We start from the raw sequence: 26,415 nt of genomic DNA on the forward strand, positions 1-26,415 counted from the left end.
ATATTTATACAACCCTTTAAATCATTCTGTAGAGAATTCCACAGTTTGACGCCAATGACTGAGGCACACATCTGCTTTAATGTAGTCCGAGCACACTGGTGCTTAAAGTGAAATTTCCCTCCTCGTCCTTTGAAACAAAAATAAACACCTAACTAAAAGTATCTGTAACTTAACTAAATCTTGAAGATCCAATAGTCCTGACTTAATAAAAATCGTTTTGCTGTGTTCTCTTGGATCTTGAATAATTCTAACTGCTCTTTTCTGTGACTACTTTTCTACTAACTATGGCTTTGTGTTGCTCATGTACGTGTTTCCCCACACAACTTCTGATTTTTGTCATCTGATTGCCCGCCTTTTCCACTGCACAAAAAACCTACAAACATCTGGCTTTTCAACATAACGTAAAAGATTAAAATCAGCATTCACACCCAGGTTGACTCTGCAGTAGTCTCGGGTCTTTATCGGCTCCAGCTCTGATCGGCATTGATGGAAACACAATACTCAGGTGAATGTGTTAATTTTAGCCCCTTAACCAGTGAGATGCAGTAACACACCATCACAAAATACCTTCCGTCTCTGCCCAAGCAGCGCCCAAACATCGATCCAAATTAGTCTGCACTGAGTTTGAAAGAGAGACTGATTAAGTAAGAGATATTTAAAAAGAAGTAACTACTATAAAGTTTTCACAGGCCTCCATGCTGCTTTCTGCTGTTTACTAACCTGTTTTCAGGCCTGTCTGTGGGAAAGAAAAAAAAAAATCACACACACAGAAAGATGTGCACAGCTCTGGTCTACTTGCAAAGGGAAAGGAGTCTATAGCCTATTTTTAGCGGGTTTAAGGCCTGTGTTTTTTTTTTCGTCCGAAATTGTCACACGTCTAAAAATAAATACAACTTCACATTGGGTCAATTGCGTTTGCACACTGAGTCCGAAACTTTCATCCATCATTAAAATTTTCAGAATAGGTTTGATTTTTTACATTTTTCACATCCGTCAGAGCCTTTAGACACGTCTGACCGAGAATCAGTGAAGAAAATGTGGCGGCGGGACACAGCCGTGACAAGACAGAGGAACAGGGCACATAGAATCATTTCAGGTCAGATAGTAACATTCAGGTGGATGATGATGAAGAGGAGGAGGAAGATGTGGACGGCACACAGAATGTTCACGCAGCTACGTACCAAATCAAAGACAGGGAGGGAGTGGTGACAGCCAGATAGGTAACTCCAGTGGAGAGATGCAAAGGAGGAAATGTGTCTTTTAATTTTGTCACATATTAAGAACTTTCACAATGAATAGAACAATAAAAGGCATCGGAATCAGTGTGTAAGGTTTCTGTGCGATTGTTTTTGGATGTTGGATCAAAAAAACACATCCGAAAAATTGACTCAGTGTGCAAAGGCTTTTACCCTTGTTTAAAAACCTGTGTACACACTCTAATTTTGGTGGAAAAGGGGTATTTGTGAGTTTAGACATGCACCCCTAAACACCCATGTAACTGCGTATCTGTGTAAACACATAGCTAGACAAACACTGAGAAAACTGTGCTAATAAAATAGACAAAAAAGGCCAAAAGAAAAAAAAAAACAGAGGACCAGGAAGACACTTAAGCAACTGACAAAGGTTCCTCTCTGACTGCTGATTCTGCCTTGACTCCATTGTCAGTAGCCACCTGCAGTGCGAATAATTCAGAGGCTGTTGGAACTGGTAGTGGCACCAACATCGAGCCCCTCCTGTCAGCTGCCAACTACTGCTTCGGCATTGACACTTCACACTATGGGCACAGTGCACCTGACTGCTGGACAAAAGACCAAGTGACTATTTCGGGAAGAGCAATCTTATCCATGTGTACAATTTTATTTGTATAATTAACTACATAAAACTACACATTTATGTACAAACTGTGGAACTATATGTCGAAGGTAATGTAGGTCTACAAATACATTTAAAGTTGGATAAGTTACCAAGATATGCTTATAAATATAAATAAATCCAAGACACATGCGATGATCATGTCATGCAACTGCTGAATCAGGGTGCTGGCACCTTTTTTGGTGCAGTTCAGGCACCGACCATAACCAAGTGGATTTTGTGCCTGAACCTAACTGCATGTTAACCACAGCATTGCTGAAACATAAAGTTTTAACATACCATCGACATAATAACCGCGCAAATGTAATGTATCTATGGTTTCCAGAAACGTGATGCCAACATTTTTTTTTTCTGGTGATTGAGTTGACGTATTACAACAACAAAAAAGCCACCTCAGCCTTTCTGGAGCCCAAAGCAACAGCCAAATCCAACCGCTCAAAGGGGAATAAACACATTTCAGCCGTGAGTGTTTCAACACACACCGATGTCAGTAACTCTCCTCTGGCAGGCGGCCAACATAATCATTACCTGAGAGACAAACCTAAGTGCCTCTTGTCTCTGTGATTGACAGGGAAGCAGGGGAAAAACTACAGTCAAAATTGCTGCTATCACTTTTAGCAGCTGTCAGTTTTGGAGAGCTCTGCGCACTTTATGGAGCATTCTGTTTCTTTCCCACACCCGGGAATGCCGTCCATCTCTCTCTGTCTCTTTTTTTGTGCCTGTGTGCTTCGCTCACTCACTTTCACTCTCCTTCCTGTTAGTTTCTTTCTATTCTGGTCGTCTGACGGCGTCAGCGAATCGCACGGCAAGCTGTCGTCCCTTGCTGACCTATCACAGATGATGGTTTTTGCAGCTGAGCCCCGGGCTAACACATACACACACACACAAACCATTCACATACCACATACACTCCGAGCGTCTCCCTTTGAGAGTGCCCACTCTCTGCAATACCCCCCCCCCCCCAAAACACCCTACCACCACCACCACCGGCAAGCATGAGGAATGTTGATGGGACAGAACAAGTGCAACCTGTCTGTCAGCATCTGCTGTGATGAGTGGGGCGTACCAACTCTACAAGAGGGGATGGGGGGTCAGGGGTGTGAATTGGGCAGAAGTTGGAGGTGTGTAAAAACTAAGTTGGTTTCTGGGAACAGGAGGAAGCAGTAATTTCTCCTAATGGTGATGTCACGATGATAACAATGATACTATCCTTCTCTCCGTTTAGGACCCTCCTATGGCGGTAACGCTGGGTCTGAGGATGGAAGAGATGATCTTCAACTTGGCCGACACACACTTATTCTTTAATGACTTGGAGGTGAGACATCGTCAGACTGACACATATGCAATCACACATTTAAAATGAAGGGGAGGTTGAAAGGCATGGAGTTTTTGTGCACAGCACTAAAACTTTGCACAAAGCTCAATATTAAACACTTAAAAGTTCCTTGAAACTAGGCTGACATTCAGTTAAATACTACTACTGCCCTCTAGTGGTCAGGGCTACACCATCATTTCAGTACACACTGTTTTGTTATAATATTGGTTATAGTAAAAAGATTTATGAATGTATATGTTGCTGACCAGAATATGTTGAAAAATATTTCTGTACAGTTATTTTTGATTTTTATCATGTTTGGTATTTAGTCGCTTTTTATTTGATTTGATTTGATTTTGTCTTATTTCATTTTTCATGCTTAATTTCTATATATTAAATGCTCATAATGTATAAAGCATATCAGTTTTTTTAAGTTGCTCATCTATGAATCCATTGTGTGTGTGTACAGGAGTGTGATCAGGTACATATTGATGATGTATCATCAGATGACAATGGCCAGGACTTAAGGTGAGGGTTTAACAATTCAAATTTTTTTATTTCTGAGTATGATGTAAACTTTGTTGATGTTGCTCATTTATAGTCGTTTAAGGTTAATTATGCACAAATTACAGTATTTGTTTTTTGTTGTTTGGCTCTTAAAGGAGCAGTGTGTAGGATTTAGTGGCATCCATCAGTCAGGATTGCAAACTGCGATCAGGTGAAACTTCTTCCATGTGCCATGCATCAACTCCCGCTAAGAATTCCTTAAGTGTTCAGGATATTTTTAAGGTGTGCTGAATTATGTGCGGAGGTCTCTTCCTCTCCAAAACAAACAGACCACGTGATTAAAAAGTGGCAAAAACACTGAATAAAACTGCTTCACGTAAAAAATAAAAAAAAGGTGGTTTTCAAGGCTGCTAACCATTACGAAAGCGCAAAAATACAAATGACTCTATCTATAGTCAGTGTTTGGTTTGTCCGTTCTGGGCTACTGTAGAAATATGGCAATGCAACATGGCAGACTTCATGACAAAGACCTGGGGTCTCATTTATAAACTTTGCGTACGCACAAACCGAGGCCTGAAAGAGGCGTACGCTACCTCCCATGCAAAAGTTGTGATCCACAAAAGCAGATTTGATGGAAGAAACTTTGACCGATGCTTACAAACATTTTGGAGACAGGAAATTGCTGACGCAGATAGTGAGATGGAAGCCTGATTGTATCAATGGTTGAATATTTTTAGCACACAGCATTTTTGGCTTTTGTCCGTACGTACATTTTTAATATGAATCCTACACATTTGTTTTATAAATGAGACCACAGCACCCTACGTAGATATAAATGGCTCATTCTAAAGTCACGAAAACACGATGATTCTTATTTTCAAGTGATTATACACTAAAGAAATCATACTCATTACATAACATCTCTGGCAATATATCCCCCTAAATCCTACACACTGGACCTTTAAAGTATTTTTTAAGGATGATAATATATTCATTTACCAAAAACAGTAAAATGTGTGTATTCTTTCTTTGCATTATAAAGGTAGTAATAAATCATATTCTCACCACTACATGCTGGCAGTTGTGTTTACAGTACTGAATAATGAAATTAACCACTTGAGCTTTTTGTTCTACCAGAGCAGATTTTTCAAATAAAACATATCATTATTATCGACAGTACTTACAGTTTTGCAACTGATGGCTTCCATGCAGCTGCAACCAGCGCCAACCTGTGCCTGGCTACGGGTGTCCGCGGCGGGGTCGACTGGATGAGGAAACTGGCCTTCCGCTACCGACGAGTCAAAGAGTTGTATAGCACGTACAAAAACAATGTGGGGGGTAAGCCAATCTGACGGGAGTTTGCTGGATATCAGGGACGGACAGGGGGGTGATAGAGAGCAGGAGGGTTTTGTGCAGTGGAACCTGTAAATACTCTACCAGAGAACTGCTGAGTAAAGTTGTGTCTGAAGAGATTCATGTGCCAAAAGAATATGAAGCTGAAAACAGAGTTATTTATTTAATCTTTATTTAATCAGGCAGTCTCATTGAGATCAAGATCTCTTTTTCAAGAGAGACCTGAGAACAAAGCAACATCCATAACAACAAAAACACACAGACACAAGCAGGAACAACACAACAAGGAATTAATAAAAACAATTACATGAATCATGAAAAACATTGGATAGAGAAGTTTTAAAAACTCCAAGAGGAACAAGAGTCAAGTTTGAGAGCTGATTGTAACTCGTTCCATTTAAAAGGTGCATAGTACCTGAAACCAGATCTACCAACATTTGTGCGCATGCAGGGGATATCTAAGGTTAGGTAGTTACTGGATCATGTACTGTAGTTACTGGATTTGAAAGAGAGAAGAGATGTGAGGTAGTTTGGTAGCTTTAACAGTAGAGCTTTAAAAATAAATAACATGAGATGGATATTTCTTCTTGTCTGTAAGGAAGTCCATCCAACTGTTTGATACAGAGAACAATGATGAGTACGAAATGCATCATTTGTGATAAACCGTAATGCACTGTGATACACAGGGTTTAACTGCTGAAGTGTTGATGGAGCAGCATGACAATACAGAATGTCACCATAGTCCAGAACAGACATGAAGGTTGACTGCACAATAGTTTTACGGCTGGAAGAAGACAGACAGCCTTTAATTCTGTACAGGAAGCCTAGTTTGATTTTTAATTTTTGAGTCAACTGTTGAATATGAGTCTTGAATGTTAGTCGACTGTCAAGTGTAATTCCGAGATATTTGTAGGACTCAACCTGAGTAATATGGCTGCCATTTAACGTTTTGATGGCAGGATATTCCGAGTCACTGGTGGAGGTAGAGAATACCATGAACTTGGTCTTTTCTGCATTTAAAACTAGTCTGTGATTAATGAGTGATTGTTGAAAATCATCAAAGGCAGACTGTAGATGACTCAGAGCCTTGCCTGGACTGGAGCCTGAAGCATATAAAATAGTATCATCAGCAAAAAAATGGATGTTGAAGTACTGATTAGGAATAACCATATTATTTATGTATAACGTGAACAACAATGGGCCAAGGATAGACCCCTGTGGCAACCCATTTCTGATGACTAGTTGGCTTGACTAGGTACCATCAGCGACCACAGTCTGAGTTCTCTCTGTAAGGTAAGAGTGGAACCGATCAATTGTGGCTTCATTGAGACCTATGGACTGTAATTTATGGAGAAGGATTTTATGATCTACAGTATCAAAAGCTTTTGAGAGGTCGATAAAGAGGGCGGCACAAAATTGTTTATTATCCAGGGAGGAGACAATGTTATCAATAACTGAAGCTGCAGCTGTTATGGTGAGGGTCCTAAGGACAGAGGGATGTCGTATGCTGTAAAGCCCTGTGAGGCAAATTGTGATTTGTGATATTGAGCTTTATAAATAAAATTGATTGAATATATTGATGGTGCTGTGACCCAGACGAAAACCAGACTGTTGTGGCTGTAGTAGGTTGAGAGAGTCAATAAAGGTGCGTAGTTGAAAATTAACTAATGATTTAAGAAGTTTCGCTAAGAGAGGTAATTTAGATATTGGACAGTAGTTGTTAAGATCACAGACATCTCCACTTTTGTGTAATGGTAATACTGGCACTTTTCCATGAAGCTGGAATCCTTAAAAATATGAGCTAGATGAGAGCACATGAAGGGGGCACTTAGACGGAGGAGATATGAGTCAAGATTGTCTGCACCAGTGTTTTTGCATGATTTTAACCTGAGGAGAGCTTTGTGTACATCTACACTACAGACCAAGTTAAAGGAAAATGAACCCTCAACAGAGGCTGAGGCATTGGATGGTCTATCAGTAATATGACTAGATACTAGTTTGATTTGAGTTATAGGAAACCTTCTCTAAAGGCATTAATGAAATAATAATAATCTTTATTATGGACTCAAATGGTCCACATACATACACACAACCATTACATACATTTAAAATACATCAAATGACGAGTAAAAGATGGAAAAAAGAGTGGAAAACCTGGAATCAGAAGCTACAATCTGAGACCAGTATTAAATGAATACCCTACTAGTAAAACTAATTAACACACAGTATATGCATACTATACATATGAATGCAATTAAGAATCAAGTCACGTTATAAAATCACAAACTACTGTATGTAGCTGTTTATATCTTTTTTGGATCAATGTGGATTTATGAAAGCAGGAAGCTAAAGTTCAGCTAAATTATTCAGAGAACATTAGGTATGTTCATATTTTCACACGTACTCGATATTCTGTTAAATATCTACAGAGAAAGCGAAACAGTTGAATTGTTGAATCTCAACTAGTGAGCTGCTGAAATGTTACAAATACTCTATAACCCATCTGTGGGTGGACTACTCAGAAAAATGTCACCTAATTTTTATTTGACCAATTTCAGGTCGAAATGAAAAATACAGTCAGAGTTTCCTCTTGACTTCTCTGTATTATGCTAGAGTGAAAACTTATCTTATGCCGGGTTCACACTACACGATATAAGTCCAACGGAGCGTCGTATGGTGTCAGCTTGGATCGTGAATGACAATAAGTGTTGTACACGATAACACACAGTTTCATCTCGTGTATTGTGTCATAGTAGACAACAACCTACACCACTTCTGGGACGCCTCACAACGTCCCTACAGAAAGTCTAGCATGTTTGATTTTCTTTTTGTCATTCACAACCTCTACCAGCACAGCAGTCGCTTTGACAAATAATAACGATCTGCCATAGACAACTGGACGACAACAATACCCCAGCCTTTTTGATTTTTCCTCTGGGGATGTTACCACACAGAGTAAAAAGGGAAAAAAGGTGTATAACAGCAGAGGCACTTTGTCAACCTAGTGAGTACTGCCATTAGCATCGGGCTAGCAAAGATATTCTTCATAATGGAGGATATAAAGGAATGAAATTCACAAATAGAGGCGGGGCTTTTACTCACCTCAACTGCTGAGGGTACCAGCATCATTTGAAACAGACTACATTACAAACGGGCCTTTATTTATCATTCCCTCTGTATTTTCATATTTTCATTTTTAACATGCTCCTGTTTGTCCTGTTAAAGTCAATGCATCACGTCATCATTTCAAACTCAACATATTCTGTAGCTGTTTAAAATTGAAAGCCCCTTATAAGATCAATTGAGAGAATACTTGCGGTACATGCGGTGCTTTAAATGGAGCTCCTGCCACCTGGTGGCGTTTTATACGTTATTGCAACAACATTTTGGCTGGGATATGAACAGACACAGTGACCTAAATAATAGTAATGATAAAAAATATAGGACATGAATAACCTGATGACATCACACAAGTCGTGACAGATGACCAGGGATAACTGGTCGTGGACCAACATGCAGTCTGTCGGCCAGGTCATGGCACGATTTTATGACTCCACAATCCCCTAATCTGACCACGATTGTCAGAACAGACAAAAATGTTGTGTAGTGTGAACCTGGCGTTAGTACGTTAACAGTATTTAGACTGGAGGACATTGAGACCACTGTAATTGAGGTTTAGCAACTTTGTGCAAATATAGCAAAAGCTGTTAAACCATTCAGCACAAATTATATGAGGAAATTAAACGGTCATCATTACAGTTTGTAACAGATGACATCAAAAGCAGTACAAGATATTACATTAAAGTCACAAACAAGGACAGCTACATATGGGTCTAATCCTAGAGGACTCTTCTTATGGCTTACAAGTTTTTTGTGTCTACCACTGTTGCTTTTTACCAGTGTGTGAGTGTGTGTGTGATGTCTGATGTTGTGACAGTTTACTAAAGTCATGCTGTATTTTAGGTCTGCTGGGTCCCGCTAAAAGAGACGCCTGGCTGCAGCTCAGAGCAGAGGTGGAGGCTCTGACTGATTCCTGGCTCACACACGCACTCAAGTCCCTGTCCATCATCAGCTCCAGGTGCCGCATTATATATGTTACTCTTTCTTTCTCCCGTTCCTCCCCTCCTTTAATTAAGAAGGTCAAGATTTAAAGTGTGGGAACTGATCCATATTCTGCATCAAAGGACTTTAAAGCTGGTGTTGGCAACAATCTAGAAAAGTGTAGGCAGGTGGTGCCAATGCTGAAACAGAAACTTTGTCTGCAGGATTCTCTACTATTGAATCAGGCTTTCACTGAAGGGACATACACATACATCTGCATTTGTAGAACAGCCAATAGGAAGGCACTCTCTCTGAAATGAGCTGTGATTGGCTAAAGCCTCCTGTCAAGGGCTATATTTCCTAAAGCCTGAAAACTGCCAGCCAAGTTCTCTCTCAGACCACTTGAATTACAATATGCACATAGTCTGTTAGCCAAAATAAAACCACCTACCCCAGCTTTAACTCATCGATCCCTTCATCTATCCTTTCTTTTACCTCTACATCACACACACTGCTCTCTGTCTGTGTCCCACAGGAATAACTGTGTAAACGTGTTGGTGACCACAACGCAGCTCATACCAGCGCTGGCTAAAGTTCTTTTGTATAGTCTGGGATCTGTTTTCCCCGTCGAGAACATTTACAGTGCAACAAAAATAGGTAAGACGCAAACACTATCACTATCATGAATACTAAACAACATATTTTACATACTGGTATTTTAACAGTTCAAAGGTCACATGTATTTTGTTGGTTATCAGTTATTTTGATGTTTTTTTCATTGACTCAATATGTCACTGATATCCTGTTTCTTGTTAAGATATTAAACTTATTGCTTTAGTTGGGCTCAGGTACACTGAACAGCTTGTCAGGAATGTTTGAGTTGTTTTATACCCTGTGTGTGTGAGTGTGTATGTATGTGAGTGAAAGTAAAACTGAATCGAGTTCACATTAAATCAACAGATCATGCTGGTTACACAACACAAACACACTCGGAGAGCGAGACCACCTATTCAAGAAGGTCTTGGTCTGGTTATTTTGGTGCGCACCCGAGTGCGACAGCTGTGTTCACACCTGCCCAAATGAAGCAGCAAATGAACTTGAGTTCGACTGAACCAAACCAAACAGGGCAGGAGTGAAAGCACCCTAAGAAAGTGTACAAATAGTTTGCAGTATTTATGAGCAAGCTAGCCAACATTAGCTAGGAAACTGTGTGTCTCAAATCCGGCATTCAGAACGGAGATCGCCTCGGCAGGTGATGGTCACCTGCGTTTGCTCATGTGTGCGCAGGCCCTAAAGACTGTGCACGCATACACAGACTGTAAATCTTGTTGCAGGTGTGAGAGAGAAGTTAAGCCATTGTTCTTATTGGTTCATTAAGTTCGGTGACCTCACAAAATTCCAACATAGCTCCACCCACTTTCTACCCAAGCAGAATAATAGTCGTAATAATTGAAAGCACCTGCGTAGATGTGTAGGGTCTTTAATATGTCACGTTTAATCTCAGACTCACGCTAACCTGAACAACACTATATCCGTCCTCACCTCACATGAGGTCCTGATCTGGCCTTTAACAACTCTGACACTCGTGGGATCTTCCAGGCCGGACGCCCACACTCTGAATGGACTCCATTAGCCCAAACCTCAGTCAGTTACGCCAATGTACCATAACTGTGGCCAACACTAAATCATATTCAACCGTACATCAATCTGAGCGAGAGAAACAAAACAACTCAGATTGGGGGGTAGAGAGCCAAAACACTCAGGAAAGAAAGCTCAGAGCCAAGTGTGTGTGTGACTGTGTGTGTGTGTGTGTGTGTCTGTGAGGTTATGTTACACCCATTTCAACCCCACTGTGCCTTGATTCAAGTAGACTTAGCAGTGCGTAACCATGGCAACCACCTGAGGTTTTAAGACACAAGCAGACTGCAGAGGTATTTCAGGTCAGATGTCATATCGCATAGACTCACGGATACATGAAGTGCGACTTTTGACATCTCTCACAAGCACGTCTTCACTTTCAGTTGTTGATGCAACCAGATTTATTATATTTATCTGAAGTGTGTCTCAGGATGCACCACGTGGGTGTCAGGATTAATCAGTGTGAGCGATCTCTTATGGGTCTCTGATGTGTGTGTGTGTGTGTGTGTGTGTGTGGGTATGACTTCAGTTGCCTTTAGGGACACAAATCAGACTCAAGACCAGTTCATCTGGGGCGGCTCACCCAATTGGAGACAAAAGCTGTGCAACCATTTCAGTAAAAGCCAGTTTTTTGGGTTAGTGGTAAGTGTTAGAGTTAGGTTAAGAGCTAAGGAGGATTTATACTTCTGTGTTGAACTAATGCCGTACTTAGGATGTAGGCTCTGCATAGACGAGTTTCCTACACCATAGCCTAACGTGCACCTCCCCAGAAAGGTAACTACATGTCGCGGCAAGGCAGACCTCCCGTTTATTTCTGTAAGCTGAACCATTCCCCTCTGTTGAAACCAATTTTTAATTTACTTTTATTTCACAGATAATAAATAGTAAATAGTAGCCTAAAGTGCTAACTCATTTCTGGGTTTTAGGACTCATTCCTGGGACACTCTATTGAACCATGTTTTATGTGTGTTTAGGTGCTATAGTGCACTTCACCGAAACTCAACACAGTGACCTCAAGCTAACATTTTGGAGATGTAATTGCAGAGCGACAGACACATGACGTACAACTATAAATTATCACAACGACATAGGCCACTTGCATAAGCTACATAACAACATAATTTGAAACGATGAATCTCCAATCTCACTGACTGGATTCAGACAGACCCAAACCCAAACATTCCACATTTTGCGTATAATGAAAGCCAAGGCTGGCGCCAATAAGTGAATTAAATGCATGTCTTACCGAAGAGCTGCAAGCAGCGGTGCTGAACCTCCTGAAACAAATGTCCTTCCACTCAGTTGTACACTTTCTGGTTAAGTCCCTTTCAAATGCCAGCTGAACCGAGTGGGCCTTGCTTTTGTGGAGCATTATGCGTCTGTGGTCTGAAAATATGTTTCTCAGGGTGGAGAGTGAGTTCTCACACATGGCTGTGGAGGCTCCAAATGTTAAAGCATGTTTGAAGGCAGTCAGTACACTGGGTATTGCGGTAAGATGCGAGTGGTACTTGGAGATGATGTGCTGTACAGTCCATTTCTCCAAGTACTGAATCAATCGTGCTGTAGTACAGTCTCTTTAGTTCTGTTCTGTCAGCATCATCCCTGTATCCTGTGGTTCCCACAACAACATACTCATCTATATCTGTGGCTGCTTTGCGTCTCCTTTTGGATATTTTGGTCATCCCATACCTTAAACTCCTCATCACAGCGGAGTTTCCGCACACAGGCTGTTGCACTATCATCAAGTCAACATCCTCTCTCTGAAGAAGCTTGTTTTGGTGGATCCAGCAGGGCAAGAACTGTGTGCACCAAGTAAGCAATGAATACGACGCCGGGCTGGTCACAGCCTCCATCCGTACCTCTGCACCAAAGGCTGGTACAGTATCAGTCTCAGTCGACAGGGATGTCAGGTCGTTGAAGGATTTCAGGATGACTGACACAGTGGCGAGATGTCACGTCCATCTCTGTTCCAGTAGACGTGGACACCCTGATAGTGCAAAGCAACATTACACACATGAAAATAATCTCTGCGTGACACTGCGTGTACTACCACCAACTGTAGCTTGACAGTGTACAAAAGGTATGTCACGACCAAGCTTCTCTTGCAGTAGCTTTTGGACGCCACCATGTTTCCCTCACATCACAGCAGCTCCATCAAATACCTGGCTAAGAATCTTTAATGTGTCCAGTTCAGCTCCATTAAACTCCGCCAAAACGGTGTCTGGTAATGTCTGCGCATCACTTTTAACAGCGGTTGCTATGGTGAGCAGACACTCTGTGTCCTCATATGACCATCTGATGACAATCAATATATTCTCACATCCTGTGGGGTCACGGGTCCCATGTACTGTCACATAACAGGAGTCTCCTACCTCCTCCACTGTGGCCTCAGTCACCACACTGCTCCGTGTACTTATGAGTTCATTTTGCATGTCGTGACAGGTGCATGTGGCGTTGTGTGGGATTGTTTCACAACAGCTGCCAAGTCCGGGTCCTTTTTAATCGTATATTCCAGTAAGGATAGAAAAAAGGCCGCTCCCTCCCTCCGACATGTTATCAAAAGCATCCGGTGTCTGAGACCTACGGTGGCCGCTAGCTACACTGCCGACAACATAAACAAAATACTCTATCGGCTTTGATGCTATAACAGTTATTTCAAACCAGTCTCGGTTGTGATACCAAGCAGGGACAAATGGACGGTTCCTACAATGCTGTCAGGGTACTGCTGTACCAATTTGGTTGGGCTAGTCGGTCTCGAGGTCATCCACAGGTGCTATTCCACGGGTAGCACGTAGGCTAGCAGGTGCATTGCTAGCTTGTTAGCTTCGGAGGCAGCGGTGCTGGGGCCGGGCGCGTTTGCTCCCTCTTCCGTAGATGGAGTTTTAGGAGGCAGCACCGTGTGGCCACTTTCCTATATCCATTCTTAGTCTGATAATAGCTTGCTCTAACTGTGAAAAAAATGCTAGCATCGTCTAGCTAACTGACCGCACTTTCTCGACGTCATGGCAACAACTCTAACCAGCAGGTCATAGGTCACGCACCGGACCAATGAGCATACGTCCCCAGGTGTGACGCAAATATAACCAACAACTGTGTATTTTTTATTTAATTTTTATTTTTTTCATTCTTTTATTTCATTTACCAAAGATGATTTCGTGTTCAATATGACAAATGTAAAATAATTATTAAAATACAAAGTTTGAATTTTCATGTTTAACCGGTATCCCTTGTACTGCCCATTACCAGATATCCCACCTTTGTCCCCTCCAACCTAGATGGAACCTTCTGTACTTGGAGTGAAAGGGGTATCCATTGTACCTATCCACCTTATTCCTGAGGGCACTACTGTAGAAATGATTATGTGCGCGACTTCCTGTGAGATAGTGGAAGTAGCAGTAAGCTAGTTACCATGCGATTCATTTACGTTGGGTGAGACTCAAGATGATGTTGTAAAATGTCGGAATTTCCTGTTTAAATTGGCGGTATGCGTCCCCATTTGCGTTTGTACCATTTACGACCTAAACAAAGATGGATGCCTCCATAAAACAGTCGTCGCTATTGCAGTAGCGGAGTACAAAGATCTTCTACAAAGGTTGGTGCTTCACCTCGAAGACCTCTCCCGTATAGTTTAGAACCCCCCTCCCAATGGGTCTTGTATCCACAAAAGTGTCATCTCCTGTAACTACAAGGTTCGAAAACTTCAGCATATTAATTAACTATCTCCTGGATTTTGCTGCTCAAATGCTGGCACACAGTTTGCTTTCACCTCGAACGTAGCAAGCCTTTATTATTAGCAACACTGCTAGCTACTTTCACCAACACCAACGGATAAACAACACATACACGACATTCCACACACAACACTTCATAAAGCATTCCCATAAGGCATTATAATGTGTATGAGTAATTAAAATGAAGACTCAAATTTGCTAAACAGTAAAAACAATAGCTAAGAGCACAGCCACATAGGGAGCAGCCATCTTTGCTTTCGTCAGTCTTTCGAAACTCGTGGTCCTCTGAGTTCGTACGAGACCGCTACTGGTAGAACTGCTTCAAAGAGGCGTGTCATGACGTGTCGCGGCGTAATTTTGCGCAGCTACCTGTCTTTCCTACCGTCTTACTAGTGGTAAGATCTATATAGAACAGCCCATTAATCCCATAGACCATCTGTGGGTAGTCCCAGTGGCTACTCTAGGTGGCTAACCGCCAACGGGAACTGCCCATGGCACTTGTATCTCGACCAGTAGCCTACTTTTGTTGCGTTTGCTGATCCTCTATGGTACACAAATACAGTATAGCCTAGTATAATCACATATCGGAGCAACGGGACGTTGGACTAATGGGATGTCGGACCAATGACATGGACCCCCGCCAATGGTGGTTCTTTCGAAAGTATTTTGCCTTCAGTTTAGCAAATACTGATTTATTTTTTAACAAATATTTAACTAATGTTAACCTAGCATTTTCTAAAATGTCTTTGCACTGTCCGTGTCTGTAATGACTAACAACCAGTCAAAGCTAAATTTTTGTCTTCAGCAACTGTGTGTTGTACATTTAACCAGAACATCAGTACATGATATCCCTGTCTTTCCCCGTCTGACTTCATTCTCAACCTACACTAGAAAATTGCTCATTATAAAATAAACTCAGAAACATACTTTGAAATATGTATTTAGTCATCAGGGTTGAGAATGTGTTACTGATTTACCGTTCTTCCTTTATATCATATAAAGAAATGATTGGGATTAGGGCAGGTTGTGGTTATGGTTAGGGTCAGTCTCCAGGAAATGCATGTCAGTCTATGTAATGTCCTCCAGAGTGACCTAAGTGAACGTGTGAGTGTGTGTTTGTGTGTATAAGTGTGTGAAAGCCTCCTCTCCTTCACTTCCCCCCTTGATGCACACAGCTCTGCCTCTTCATGTTTTATTTCCATCTAAACAACAAAGGAAAAACCTGTGAAAGCCATTTGTTTGTCTCCAGGCAAAGAGAGCTGTTTTGAGCGTATAGTCTCCCGCTTTGGCACTAACATTACATATGTTGTGATTGGCGATGGGAAGGATGAAGAGCATGCGGCCAGCCAGGTAAACAAACGACTTCTGAACTTTGACCCCTCTGACCTTGTGACCCCCTCCTTCCTTCCCTCTTTGTTTATTTGTTTTTTTGCAGGAAAAGAGAGTTGCTTTGAGCGCATAATGCAAAGGTTTGGCAGGAAAGTAGTGTATGTTGTAATTGGGGACGGTGTGGAAGAGGAGCAGGCGGCCAAAAAGGTAATGGACCCGCAACCTCACCGTGACCCCACCTACTCCACACAGTGTGAGCTCTGATTGGACGAAGCCTGCCTTTCTTTGCTGTAGAGGACTTGTGTTGGTCGTTTACTTTTTTCTGTTTTTACTTGCTGTTGCTTTTTTTCCCCTCTTTTTTATGGAGTGACGGGAGATTTTATTGCAACTGTCAGGGTTGAAAAAAAATTTGTGACTGAGGCTTGGCTAATGTTGTACATTTTGCACCTACTTTTTAAAGTTAAATATACCAAATTTGTGAGATCAGATGAATTGCTCTGGATCATATGCTTCTCTAATTCAACTTGATTTGTGTTACATTTGACATTGAAAATAAATGGCTGCCAAAATGTACACAGTGAAAAAGCTTTAAACAATCTAATTTGTTTAGAGCAGTAATGCTGGGTTTTTTCCAGTGGTGTGTGGAGTCTGATTTCTCATTGGTAGTGTAGTTTAAGTGAGAGAGAAGTTAGTTTACTGGAAAAAAAGTAGTGGTATAGGAAGACATATTTCCATAAGTGTGAATATAAATCCCATCTCTTTTCCAGCTTTGGGTTTCATTCATAATGCTGGGTGCTGGGATTGTTAAAGAAACAGTTTGGCATTATGGGAAATATCTTGCTTTCTTGCTGAGAGTTAAATGAGAATATTGATACCACTGTCTCATCCCTGTCCAAAGGATAAAAAATCTGCTTACCAGCATCTATAAAGCTCACTAATTAACACGTCACACATTATTTGTTTAATTCAAGCAAAAAAAACACAATGTGAAAACAATTTCACATTTTACAGGAAGCTAACGTGCCCTTCAGTTAGGCTCTTGTTTACTGTGTTTACGAGATTTGTGACATGTTTGCTGATATTTTCAGAAATGGTGGAGGCCATGAAAGTTTGTTTTTTTTTAATCATGATATATTAGAATTTAAGTCATATGCAGTTATGTTATTGCGCCTTGTATTTTCTGTATTGTGTGACCCGCTCGCTAGCTTGCTAAATTGTTAGCCTTGGTGGCCTCTAGACCACAGACACATAATTGTAACTACATACTGGACCTCAAGATCGCACCTGTTCAATCCAGTCCAGTTGAGTTGTTCGCGTGGGGCATACCCCCAAAAAAAGTTCCTAGCTTTGGGTTTACCACATTGATATGCGGCCTACTGAGTCTGCGAGTTCCTGCTTGGCTCAGAGACTTTACTAACCTGATTTAAAGGATTTTTAAAGTTTTACAAACACAAATCCTTAATGGATAAAAAAATCATATAAGTCATATATATATATATATATATATATACATATATATAGTCGTCATAAAAGTCATAGCTAATTGACCTTGTTTACAGTTTGAGTCTATGGAGAAAATGCTTTTTGGGCTGCAGGGAATTTTTGTGTGCAATACCGCAATTGGCCACTGGGAAAAAAATTGGAAACAAGGCCTAGCTGCGTTCCTCGGGGCCTGTTCGAGACAGTTGTTGCTGTTGCCCAGCAGTAGTGCTCTTACAACTTTACGCTAAGCATATTGTGTACAGTTTTCCATGTGGTAACCAAGAGCTCACATATTCCATTTGAATGCAGCATGTGCAATTTAAATTACTCTGGTTGCCTGGCGCCTTCATGGTGAGGACAAAGGCCCGTTAGCTTAGCTTCGAATTAAGTCTTAAGTCATCCTTTGTGAAACCACTTTTGTACAGATTAAACAAATAAAATGAGCATGAAGGCATATTTTTATAACTCTCGACAGAACCAGGCTAGCTGTTTTCCCGTTTACACTAACGGCTGCTGGCTGTAGCCTTCTTGAACTTCTCTCAGGCATGAGTGGTGTCCGTGTTTTCACATCTAAATTAACTCTCAGGATAAAAGCAGATAACTGTATTTCCCAAAATGCTGAACTCTTCCTTTAAGCCTTAGGGTTGCATGGGTTTTGTTTGCAGTGCTTTTGCAAAGCAAGCAGCTACAAGCTACTGTAGTGTAGCTTGCATGTCATAAGGTGGCGGTGTGCAACTACGACAACAGTCCCGCTGGTTTTAATGATGTGTGTGTGTGTTCACTCCACAGCACAACATGCCTTTCTGGAGGATATCCAGTCACTCTGACCTGCTGGCACTACACCAAGCACTGGAGTTTGAGTACCTGTAACTATTATAGCAATATGGACTCATGCAATGTTACCGCGGACATGGTCAGCCAGGCAGCCCCCCCTTCTTTTGTATAACTATTTAAGAACAAACACAATACACTGCAACTGTTTTTGTGATTTTTTTTTCTTTTTGTCTTGTCTTTTTGAACGTCTGGATTTACAAACTCTGAACGGTCTTAAGAAGCAAAGGAGAGGTGACAGGAGGTTAAGGAAACAACAGTGGGGTTAAGAGATGACTTAACGACCCAGCTCGGCCCTTGAGGCCTTGACCCTGGGAACGGACTGCTGTGAAAACCCCTGTCTACTGTCCTTGCAGCTGTAGCAGACTGAAAGCCTGTAAAGGCAAAAGACTTCCTTCGGCCTGGGAGGATGTTTCTTGGGCAACTCCTTGATGTTTGCTTTGTTCTGGAGCGCCCAAACTGGGACGAACTGTCTTCAAACAACGACCGCTTCTCTGTACAGGCGACATGTGCGGGGATAACAGCTGCTTTTTTTAAAGTGTTTACTTCCTGGTGGTATAATAATCACAATACAATGCAGTCTGCATCAGAAACTTGTGTAAATTATTTACAATAAACTTAAGGGGCAGTGGTGGATGTTTTTGTCAAGGAAATAAAATGTTTGGGGGTCTTTTTTTTTTCCTCTGGATTTTTGTAATTGTTTGGGCAGGGGGATTTGAGGATGTGCGTCATGATGTGTTGTGCCTTAATGTGTTTGAATGTCTTTTCTTTATTCAGAAATGTCTATGTATGTAGATATAAAGGAGAAAACTTATCCAAATGACCTACGCATCCTGTCTTTCCTGATGAAATTTAAGACCGATGAATCAAACCAAAAGTAAATGCAGTACCGATAGTATTAAACGTATCAAGGTTTCCTGTGAGCTGGTGGTAAAGTACATTTAGTAAATACAATAAAGGTGTGAAATTGGACATCCCACACGTGGCAACAACTCAACGCATTTAGGCGTAGACATGGTCAAGACGATCTTCTGAAGTTCAAACGGAGCATCAGAATGGGGAAGAAAGATGAGAAGAGAATGGACAGACTGGTTCAAGATGATAGAAAGGCAACAGTAACTCAAATAACCACTGGTTACAACCAAGGTCTGCAGAAGACCATTTCTGAACCAACAACACGTCCAACCTTGAAGCAGATGGGCTACAGCAGCAGAAGACCACACCAGGTGCCACTCCTGTCAGCTAACAACAGGAAACTGAGGCTACAGTTCACACAGGCTCACCAAAACTGGACAATAGAAGATTGGAAAAACGTTGCCTGGTCTGATGAGTCTGGATTTCTGCTGCCACATTCAGATGGTAGGGTCAGAATTTGGTGTAAACAACATGAAAGCATGGATCCATCCTGCCTTGTATCAACGGTTCAGGCTGCTGGTGGTGTAATGGTGTGGGGGAGATTTTCTTGGCACACTTTGGGCCCCTTAGTCACCAGATCTCAGTCCAATAAAGCACCTTTGGGATGTGGTGGAATGGGAGATTCACATCATGGACTGTGTGATGCTATCATGTCAATATGGACCAAAATCTGTGAAGAATGTTTCCAGCACCTTGTTGAATTTCTGCAACGAAAAATTAAGGCAGGTCTGAAGGCAAAAAAGGGTCCAACCCACTACTTGTGAGCAGCTATAGGCAAACGCAAACGACATGAGACCAGAAAATAATCAGATCATTTACTCAATCTTAAATAAGCTAAGTCAGGGGTTCCCTGCTTCATCTGTCTGCGAGCTAAGGGGTCCTCAGCCTGAAAGACACTGAAGACCCCTGCTTTATATGATAACCTGCGTGCATCTTTGTGAGAATGCAGAGCAAGAATGCCGAATTATTTCAGTCTGATGAAGATGAGTTGTACTAAGAGGTCAAGTATGGCCTGGTTTCATTTCTAAAGCTTGGAAAATGAGGCGAACTAGACTGAATGATGACACTCTACAAGCATGATGGCAAAGACAAGACAGTTTTCCTGTAACTTTTAGGTTTGGTCTCACATTCCCATAGGCTGTGTGGAAACTGAGTCAGCCTTGTAAACCCATCTTTACAGCATCCACCGTTATTGATGCAAGATACTATGCTGGCAACATTTACGTGCTCACTAATATTCCACTACTACTAATAATATTAAATGGATAATTTAAACTGCGTATTCCTTTTTCTGAATTAAGCATTTTCCAATTAAGACATGGGATGTGCTGAAACGATTCTGGTTTTAATGGCATAATTTGGGCATGTATACAGGCCATTCATAATGTGTCTTAATTAGGGTTTTACCAGAGTTTGCAACAAATGTCCTCTTATCCGTTTACAGTACAACAACCAACTCGCCATCAGTTTGCAAGGCTAGGGTTGAGATAAATGGCCACAAGAAAACAAGCCCACATTTCTGGCCAGAGGGAGCTATTTTTAAACATTATGAAAAACTGACAGGTGATAGGCAAATATTGCAACACTGACACACAAGCCAGCAAGTCCACCACCTGTAGGCAACCTAAAATACATATCCTAACTTGAACCACAGACAAGCAGCTCCTGTTGTTCCACCTTTATGTACTTTATATAATAGCCCACCTGTTAACAGGAATACATTCGGCTGCATGTAAGCTGCATTAGTGAAATATTAACTCTTTATTAGCCAGTGAAACAGCTTAGTGGGAATATTGTCCTTTTCAACATATGGGCAAATTAATATTTTGTGCATGTAAACAGATACAGATCGATATCAGGATATAGGGGAGTCCCTGATTCTTATTGAGATGTTAGTGGTGAGATAAATATACAAATAGGAAAAGAACACTTGAGACATCGGCTTCATTTCCACTTTTTATTGGCATTTTATTTCTTGCTTTTGAAGTATTCTTCAATCACATCCTTGGCTTGAGACTCCTTGCCATAGTCCTGCAGACAGAAAGATACAGTTTGACATTAGCGGGTTAGAGACTCAACTTAGCGCTACATTACAGCTCAGGCAGTATTACTGACCGACAGACCTTTTTCATGGCAGACATTTTTACAAGTCATAGGAAAAGCACAGGTGTATTTAACAACAATGATACCTGCACTCAACTAATGGGAGTCCCTGGTATTGTGCATGCTGGTTCATTGGTATACCTTACTGGGACACTTAAAGGAACTGAGCCACCATAAATGTTATCAATAGGTATTTCAGACCCAAACTGTTTGGGGAGCTTCGAGAACTCTATTTTTACATTTAGAAAATGTGTTCCAACATTTTAAAGCTACTGTAAACATATGCTGCTTTCATTTAAAAAAATATAACAAATACACCATGTTGAATTCCTGCTCCATTTAAATCAAGTGGAAATATTCTAGTTGTCTTGTGCATCATCTTACACATTTCCCCCACCAAATTATTGATTATAATATTTGCGAACTAGAAATCAAAATGGGGTGTGTTAATTTGAACAGATACAAATCACAGCGGAGCAAGTAATGACAGTGATGACCTGTCAATCATAGTGCTTGCTATCACGCATTTGTAGCCATTCTTAGGGACCCCAGACACCACAGGCAGATGAAGGGGCTCGTACCCTGGCTGTCATCTAGCCAAGAGTTATCAACAACAGCTGCGTGGCACGAGGCACAGCACCTGCACTTGACTGGCAGATCTAGTCTCAAGTGTAAACACCTCCATCCACAGCAATCTCTTTCATCGACATACTGAAAAACCCTACAACAGGGCATCATTTACCTTGACGACGACACAGCTGCAGCCCACAACCTTGCGGGGTTTGCCCTCACGGTCGATCTTGCACAGACCGACCCACTCGCCGAGCTTCTTGTTGTCATCAACCTGAAACAAAGTTAAAACAGCGTCAGGATCATTTCTGCGCAGCGAGGTGTGGTCACAACCAAACAAGATAAAGACAGCAGCATTATGGGTACTGTGGCTGTATCTCAGACAGATATTGGGTAACAATGGCAGTCTCCTCACAGTATTCAGTAGAGGGAGCCAAATTATCATCAGTGATACAGCAGTACATGACACATGATGCTACCTTTAAATCCACTTTCAGTGCACAGATACATCTCAAACAGCACCAGAAGCCTAGATTTATACATGACTGGCAAGAAGGCTCGTTTGTTGGGATATTTAATGCATCTGTGTGAGGGGAGTAGAGGAATGAAGCTCAGCCTTTCAGTAACTGACCAGTCTTTTTATTTCCTGTAGTAATGTCCCAATTTTGCTCATCACAATAAACATTAAATTCAACGCTGCTGTCAATGTGTGAAAGCCTCACCAGCCATCATTTTGATTTCTGAACAGTGTTTTGCTTCCCTCTGTGCTGCCTGGAGCTCATCCAGTGGATGAGTGTGAAGCTGAGGGCGCCGGCAGCCCAAAGTGAGGCTAATGTTAAAGCTAACATTACTGCTACCTTCTGTCAGGTCCACTCTATGGACTGGATGCTCTGTCAAGATGCTAAAGTTCTGATGTTGAGCTATAGTGGTGAGCTGTGGTCTCATTTCTAAAACAACGCAGAGAATGCATACTAAAAATTTACGTACAGACAAAGGCCAAAAGACATGCCAAAAAAATACGCCAATTTCTACAGTCAGGCTTCCACCTCACCATCGGCGTCGCTAATTTTCAGTCTCCAAAATGTTCGTTAGCATGGGTCAAAGTTTCTCCCATGCAGTCTGTTTTTATAGATCACATCTTTTGCGTGGGAAGTAGCGTACAACTCTTTCAGGCCTCGTTTTGTGCGTACGCAATGTTCATGAATGAGACCCCTGGTTTTAACAAAAAGATGCAGAGTTTGTTTTAGCTTGAAATGATCCCAACGTTTGGACAGTCATTTTCTCCAGCCTGCCTCATATGTATCGAACAAAGTTTTGATGCAGATAATTCAGAGCAATGATTTTCAGCAATCGCATAACTCTAGCTTTGAGAGATCGCTTCAGCCCTATCAACAACCCAAATCAGTGCTGTCATGAGCAGGCTCATTACCTTAATCAGGTTGATCTGATGCTCAGCACAGAGGGCCTCCACCAGCTTGACGTATGTGGGCTCATCGCAGTTGCCAGCAAGGGCGCAGAGATGGGCCTGACGCCTGCAAAAGAACATTGAATTAACTCGCAGTAATGGCTCATGCACTATTTGCACATTTCAAAATCTGACGGCACATCTCAGACAGAAATTGGGTAACAATGGCAGACTTCCACACAACAGTTCAGAAGAGGGAGCCAAGGTATCATCAGCGATACACCAACTGAAGGACACAAGTCAATACTGATGGAAGTGAAATAGCTACAACGTACTTGTCGAGGGCCTTGGCAGCCTCACGGATTCCACGGGCGAGGCCATCGTGGATGAGTGCGGTCTTGAGCACTTCAGGTAGAGCAGTGTTGACATCCATCACACCTCCAGCTGCGACGCTATCAAACAGGGGGGGGACAAGATGTTTTTAATTTTTTGGAGTTAAACAAAAATGGCCATGACAAGTTAGCAGATTCCAGCAGAGCTTCCAGCAGCATGTCAGAAGGAGGATCTCACTCATTGTAGAGTGAAGGGGTATCCGACAAAAGAAAGAAAGTCATCATTCAAGCACCAGAGAGCTCACTTTAAGAGGAATGGCACACCCAGCATTTAGTCGTATTCCTCAGGACAGCTGACCCTTTAAAATCAGTGGGGTGTTAAGTGTAGTGTTTCCAATCTGTCATGTTCAATACAGACATCAGTAGTTATCAATCCATAACTACTAGTTTAGTTATTCTGCTCTCCTCCTTTAGTGCACTGTGATTCTGTCTGCATCTTGGTCTATAAAATGTCCGAAAATGATTAGTCAATCCGATTATCGAATTATTAGTGTGACAGTTGACAACTAATCGATGAATTGTTCCAGCTCTAATGTGAAGTGCAATTCTTTTAAGCTGTCTGTTTAATATAGTGTCAGGGTGGGGCAGATTGATACCAAAATATCAATCCCTGTGTCAGTAGGCTCGATACCAAAAATAGGATTAGCTTTTAACTTCTATATGGTACCTATTTGTATTTAAAGAGTAAAACTGTCAGTGCAAATTATGTTCTGTTGTCGTAAACCCACATAGTGTGTATACTCTATGCTTCTCCGCTGATTTTGTGTTGTCCTCACTCCAACAACATGCTCAGAAGCCAGCAGTTTCTTCTAAGTCTCACTTTCACCTGATGTCAGCAGTAACAGGTCAGTAAGCTAACCTCTCTGCCCTTCTGTTTACTGCTGGGGACTGACGCGACTCAAACCCTCGATTATACTGTAAATAAAACCGTGTGTGCTTGACTGTCACCTTCCAAAGTGAAAAGGATGTCCAAGCCTTGAGTGTCACACACGCACAGCGAGTCACAATACGAGTGGTTTCATCCCACAAATAAAATGATCTCAATGTCGGCCAACATGCTTTTTCTTGTTTCGCACTACAAATGAATATTACATACATTAAAAAAGGCGTATTTAATGTCTCCATCTGCTGGTGGGCCATCATGATTTAAGTATGCATGCATCATATGATGACGATTCCACTACAAGAGAGACTTAACGACCACTAAAATTAGATGGTGGAAAGACAGGATCTCGTTATGGGTTATCAGCCAAATTAGTTATGGCAGAGCATCAGATATCAGCAAAAAAAAAAAATTATCGTGCATCCTTAACATAAGAAAACTTGCAGCTTAATACAAAAAGGAGGAGGATTTTATTCTAGCCAAATCAGATCATCAGCATTGGTTACTGTTACATTTTTTAACTATCATTCCTCATTAGCTGTTCTTTAAGTGGACTGATAATTCACCTTGAAGATTATAACACTGCTTAGTTTGCTTGCATTTTGTGTGGAGCATTTTTCCTGAATCTGATGCATCCTACTAGGGAGACATTTTAAGCTTGCACCTGCACTAGCTGTTGAATTGCAGTGCTTTAGGCTCATTTAGCTCTGGTGCTGTTAAAGTCATGTTAGCTTATAGTGGGAACAAGTTTGCTGTATTTCATATTGCATCGTTGCTATCATTGTTATTTGGGGCTTGGCCTGGGCATAGCAAGGGTACAAGCAAGCACACGGACGCTCAACTTCCCGACAAGTTATAACTAACGTTACGTCCCTAAACTTGATAGCTGTGTTACAAACTCAGATATCAAGTGGCCCTGCAAACATGCACTCGGCTAAGCTAACCAGTTAGCATCAGCTCAGGCAGAGTAGCAGACTACACCAAATGTTAACCACCACACCAGTTACTGAGGGAAACAGTTACCCAAAATATTCTCAAGTTACAGCACCGCCACCTCTTTTCACAAAAAGTCAGCGCCGTTTAGTTAGTTAGTTTTCCCGGCTTATACTGTGAGGGCTAGCGGCAGAGAAAAGCGTCATGCTCACCCTTCCTCGGCCATGTTGATAAAAGATGGATGCTGGACTTAAAGTTCTGAAATAAATAACAGATACGAAAGAAGAATTGTTATACATCGTAAAAAAGTCATTGTAATGAATGTGTGTAATAGGATGGTTGATAAATCGTAAAGATTATGCCGGTAGCGGGGACACATACCCGATCTCCGCTCGGGTAGCAGTTAGAAGAGGACGTCATCAGCCCGCGACATTGCTTTAATAGCACCAGGCCCCATCCCGCCATTTTGACGTCCAGTCTACTGCCTGTTGTAGTTTCAGTGTTCAAATAAATAAAACGTTATGAAATCTTTGAATATGAATATAAATATATAAAAACATAGATATAAAATATAATCGCCAATAAGATATTAAAAGTTTTACATCAAATATATCCAGTATAAAAGATACTGTCGAGTTTTAAACTTGAAATTCAATGTTCTTGTATTTTCTGTTAATTAGAGGAAGAAACATGTTATTTGTTATTTTATTAAATATGTATAGCAGAATCAACCCCATTTTTCTGTATTTATGAAGAATACGTACCGATATTTTACTTATAATAGGTAGTTAGAACACACACATCGACACACACTATGGGTTTACCGAATTAGTTATAAACCTGTATAATTTGCATAAATAGTTTTTTATTTCATATTTTAAAGTTTGATATTATTGTAAAAAATTATCTAGATCTGCATTTTTGAAAGCAGGATACAAGGACAGTTTCTTCAAGTATTTTGTTCTATGAATATAAAATCTAGCTAAAATAATGAGCAAATTATTTACATATTATTCAATGAAAGTTGTCCGGCAGCGGAGGTCTGGATGCTGGCAGTGGCACGAGGGGCCAAACACTGTTCATCTGCACACACTGTGATGCCACACAGCTGGTTC

The 26,415-nt window shown here is 41.3% G+C and overlaps 2 protein-coding genes and 3 non-coding genes across 9 annotated transcripts in view; 1 reads left to right on the forward strand and 4 right to left on the reverse strand.

Annotated features, from left to right (window-relative positions):
- The window catches only part of eya4 (EYA transcriptional coactivator and phosphatase 4), an 80,124-nt gene extending 61,202 nt beyond the window's left edge, over window positions 1-18,922 (forward strand). For 3 of the 5 annotated variants that reach the window (XM_033648653.2, XM_033648655.2, XM_033648656.2), the window contains 7 exons: window positions 3,098-3,187; window positions 3,657-3,715; window positions 4,872-5,032; window positions 9,011-9,125; window positions 9,624-9,745; window positions 15,893-15,993; window positions 18,058-18,922. In XM_033648653.2, the coding sequence (XP_033504544.2) occupies window positions 3,098-3,187; window positions 3,657-3,715; window positions 4,872-5,032; window positions 9,011-9,125; window positions 9,624-9,745; window positions 15,893-15,993; window positions 18,058-18,138 (729 nt within the window). In that variant the 3' untranslated portion in view covers window positions 18,139-18,922. Of the gene's footprint in view, window positions 1-3,097; window positions 3,188-3,656; window positions 3,716-4,871; window positions 5,033-9,010; window positions 9,126-9,623; window positions 9,746-15,706; window positions 15,808-15,892; window positions 15,994-18,057 lie in introns of all 5 variants that reach the window. The other 2 variants (XM_033648654.2, XM_078173776.1) reach the window with 1 other exon arrangement.
- A 2,035-nt stretch (window positions 18,923-20,957) lies between these two features.
- Window positions 20,958-25,790, reverse strand: rps12 (ribosomal protein S12). The gene is made up of 6 exons (XM_033649336.2): window positions 25,682-25,790; window positions 25,513-25,558; window positions 23,428-23,544; window positions 23,117-23,219; window positions 21,860-21,961; window positions 20,958-21,045 (listed from the first exon to the last, which is right to left on the reverse strand). The coding sequence occupies exons 2-6, from the start codon at window positions 25,524-25,526 to the stop codon at window positions 20,983-20,985; spliced, it is 399 nt and encodes a 132-aa protein (XP_033505227.1). The 5' UTR covers window positions 25,527-25,558; window positions 25,682-25,790; the 3' UTR covers window positions 20,958-20,982.
- On the reverse strand, window positions 22,060-22,142 carry LOC117271330 (small nucleolar RNA SNORD100). Its single transcript, XR_004502876.1, has one exon. It is a non-coding gene; the product is annotated as a small nucleolar RNA SNORD100 (small nucleolar RNA).
- Window positions 23,290-23,374, reverse strand: LOC117271332 (small nucleolar RNA SNORD100). Its single transcript, XR_004502878.1, has one exon. It is a non-coding gene; the product is annotated as a small nucleolar RNA SNORD100 (small nucleolar RNA).
- Window positions 23,640-23,715, reverse strand: LOC117271327 (small nucleolar RNA SNORD101). The gene has a single exon (XR_004502873.2). It is a non-coding gene; the product is annotated as a small nucleolar RNA SNORD101 (small nucleolar RNA).
- Window positions 25,791-26,415: the final 625 nt, after the last annotated feature.

Source organism: Epinephelus lanceolatus, chromosome 13 (genome assembly GCF_041903045.1).
Source record: "Epinephelus lanceolatus isolate andai-2023 chromosome 13, ASM4190304v1, whole genome shotgun sequence".
In the NCBI taxonomy this organism is placed as follows: domain Eukaryota; kingdom Metazoa; phylum Chordata; class Actinopteri; order Perciformes; family Serranidae; genus Epinephelus; species Epinephelus lanceolatus.

Excerpts from the sequence above, each read along its gene's own strand:
- rps12 (XM_033649336.2), bottom strand. Across the intron at positions 21,962-23,116 it reads ATCAGATCAACCTGATTAAG|GTTGATGACAACAAGAAGCT; the intron begins GTAATGAGCCTG and ends ACTTTGTTTCAG. Across the intron at positions 21,046-21,859 it reads GCAGCTGTGTCGTCGTCAAG|GACTATGGCAAGGAGTCTCA; the intron begins GTAAATGATGCC and ends TTCTGTCTGCAG.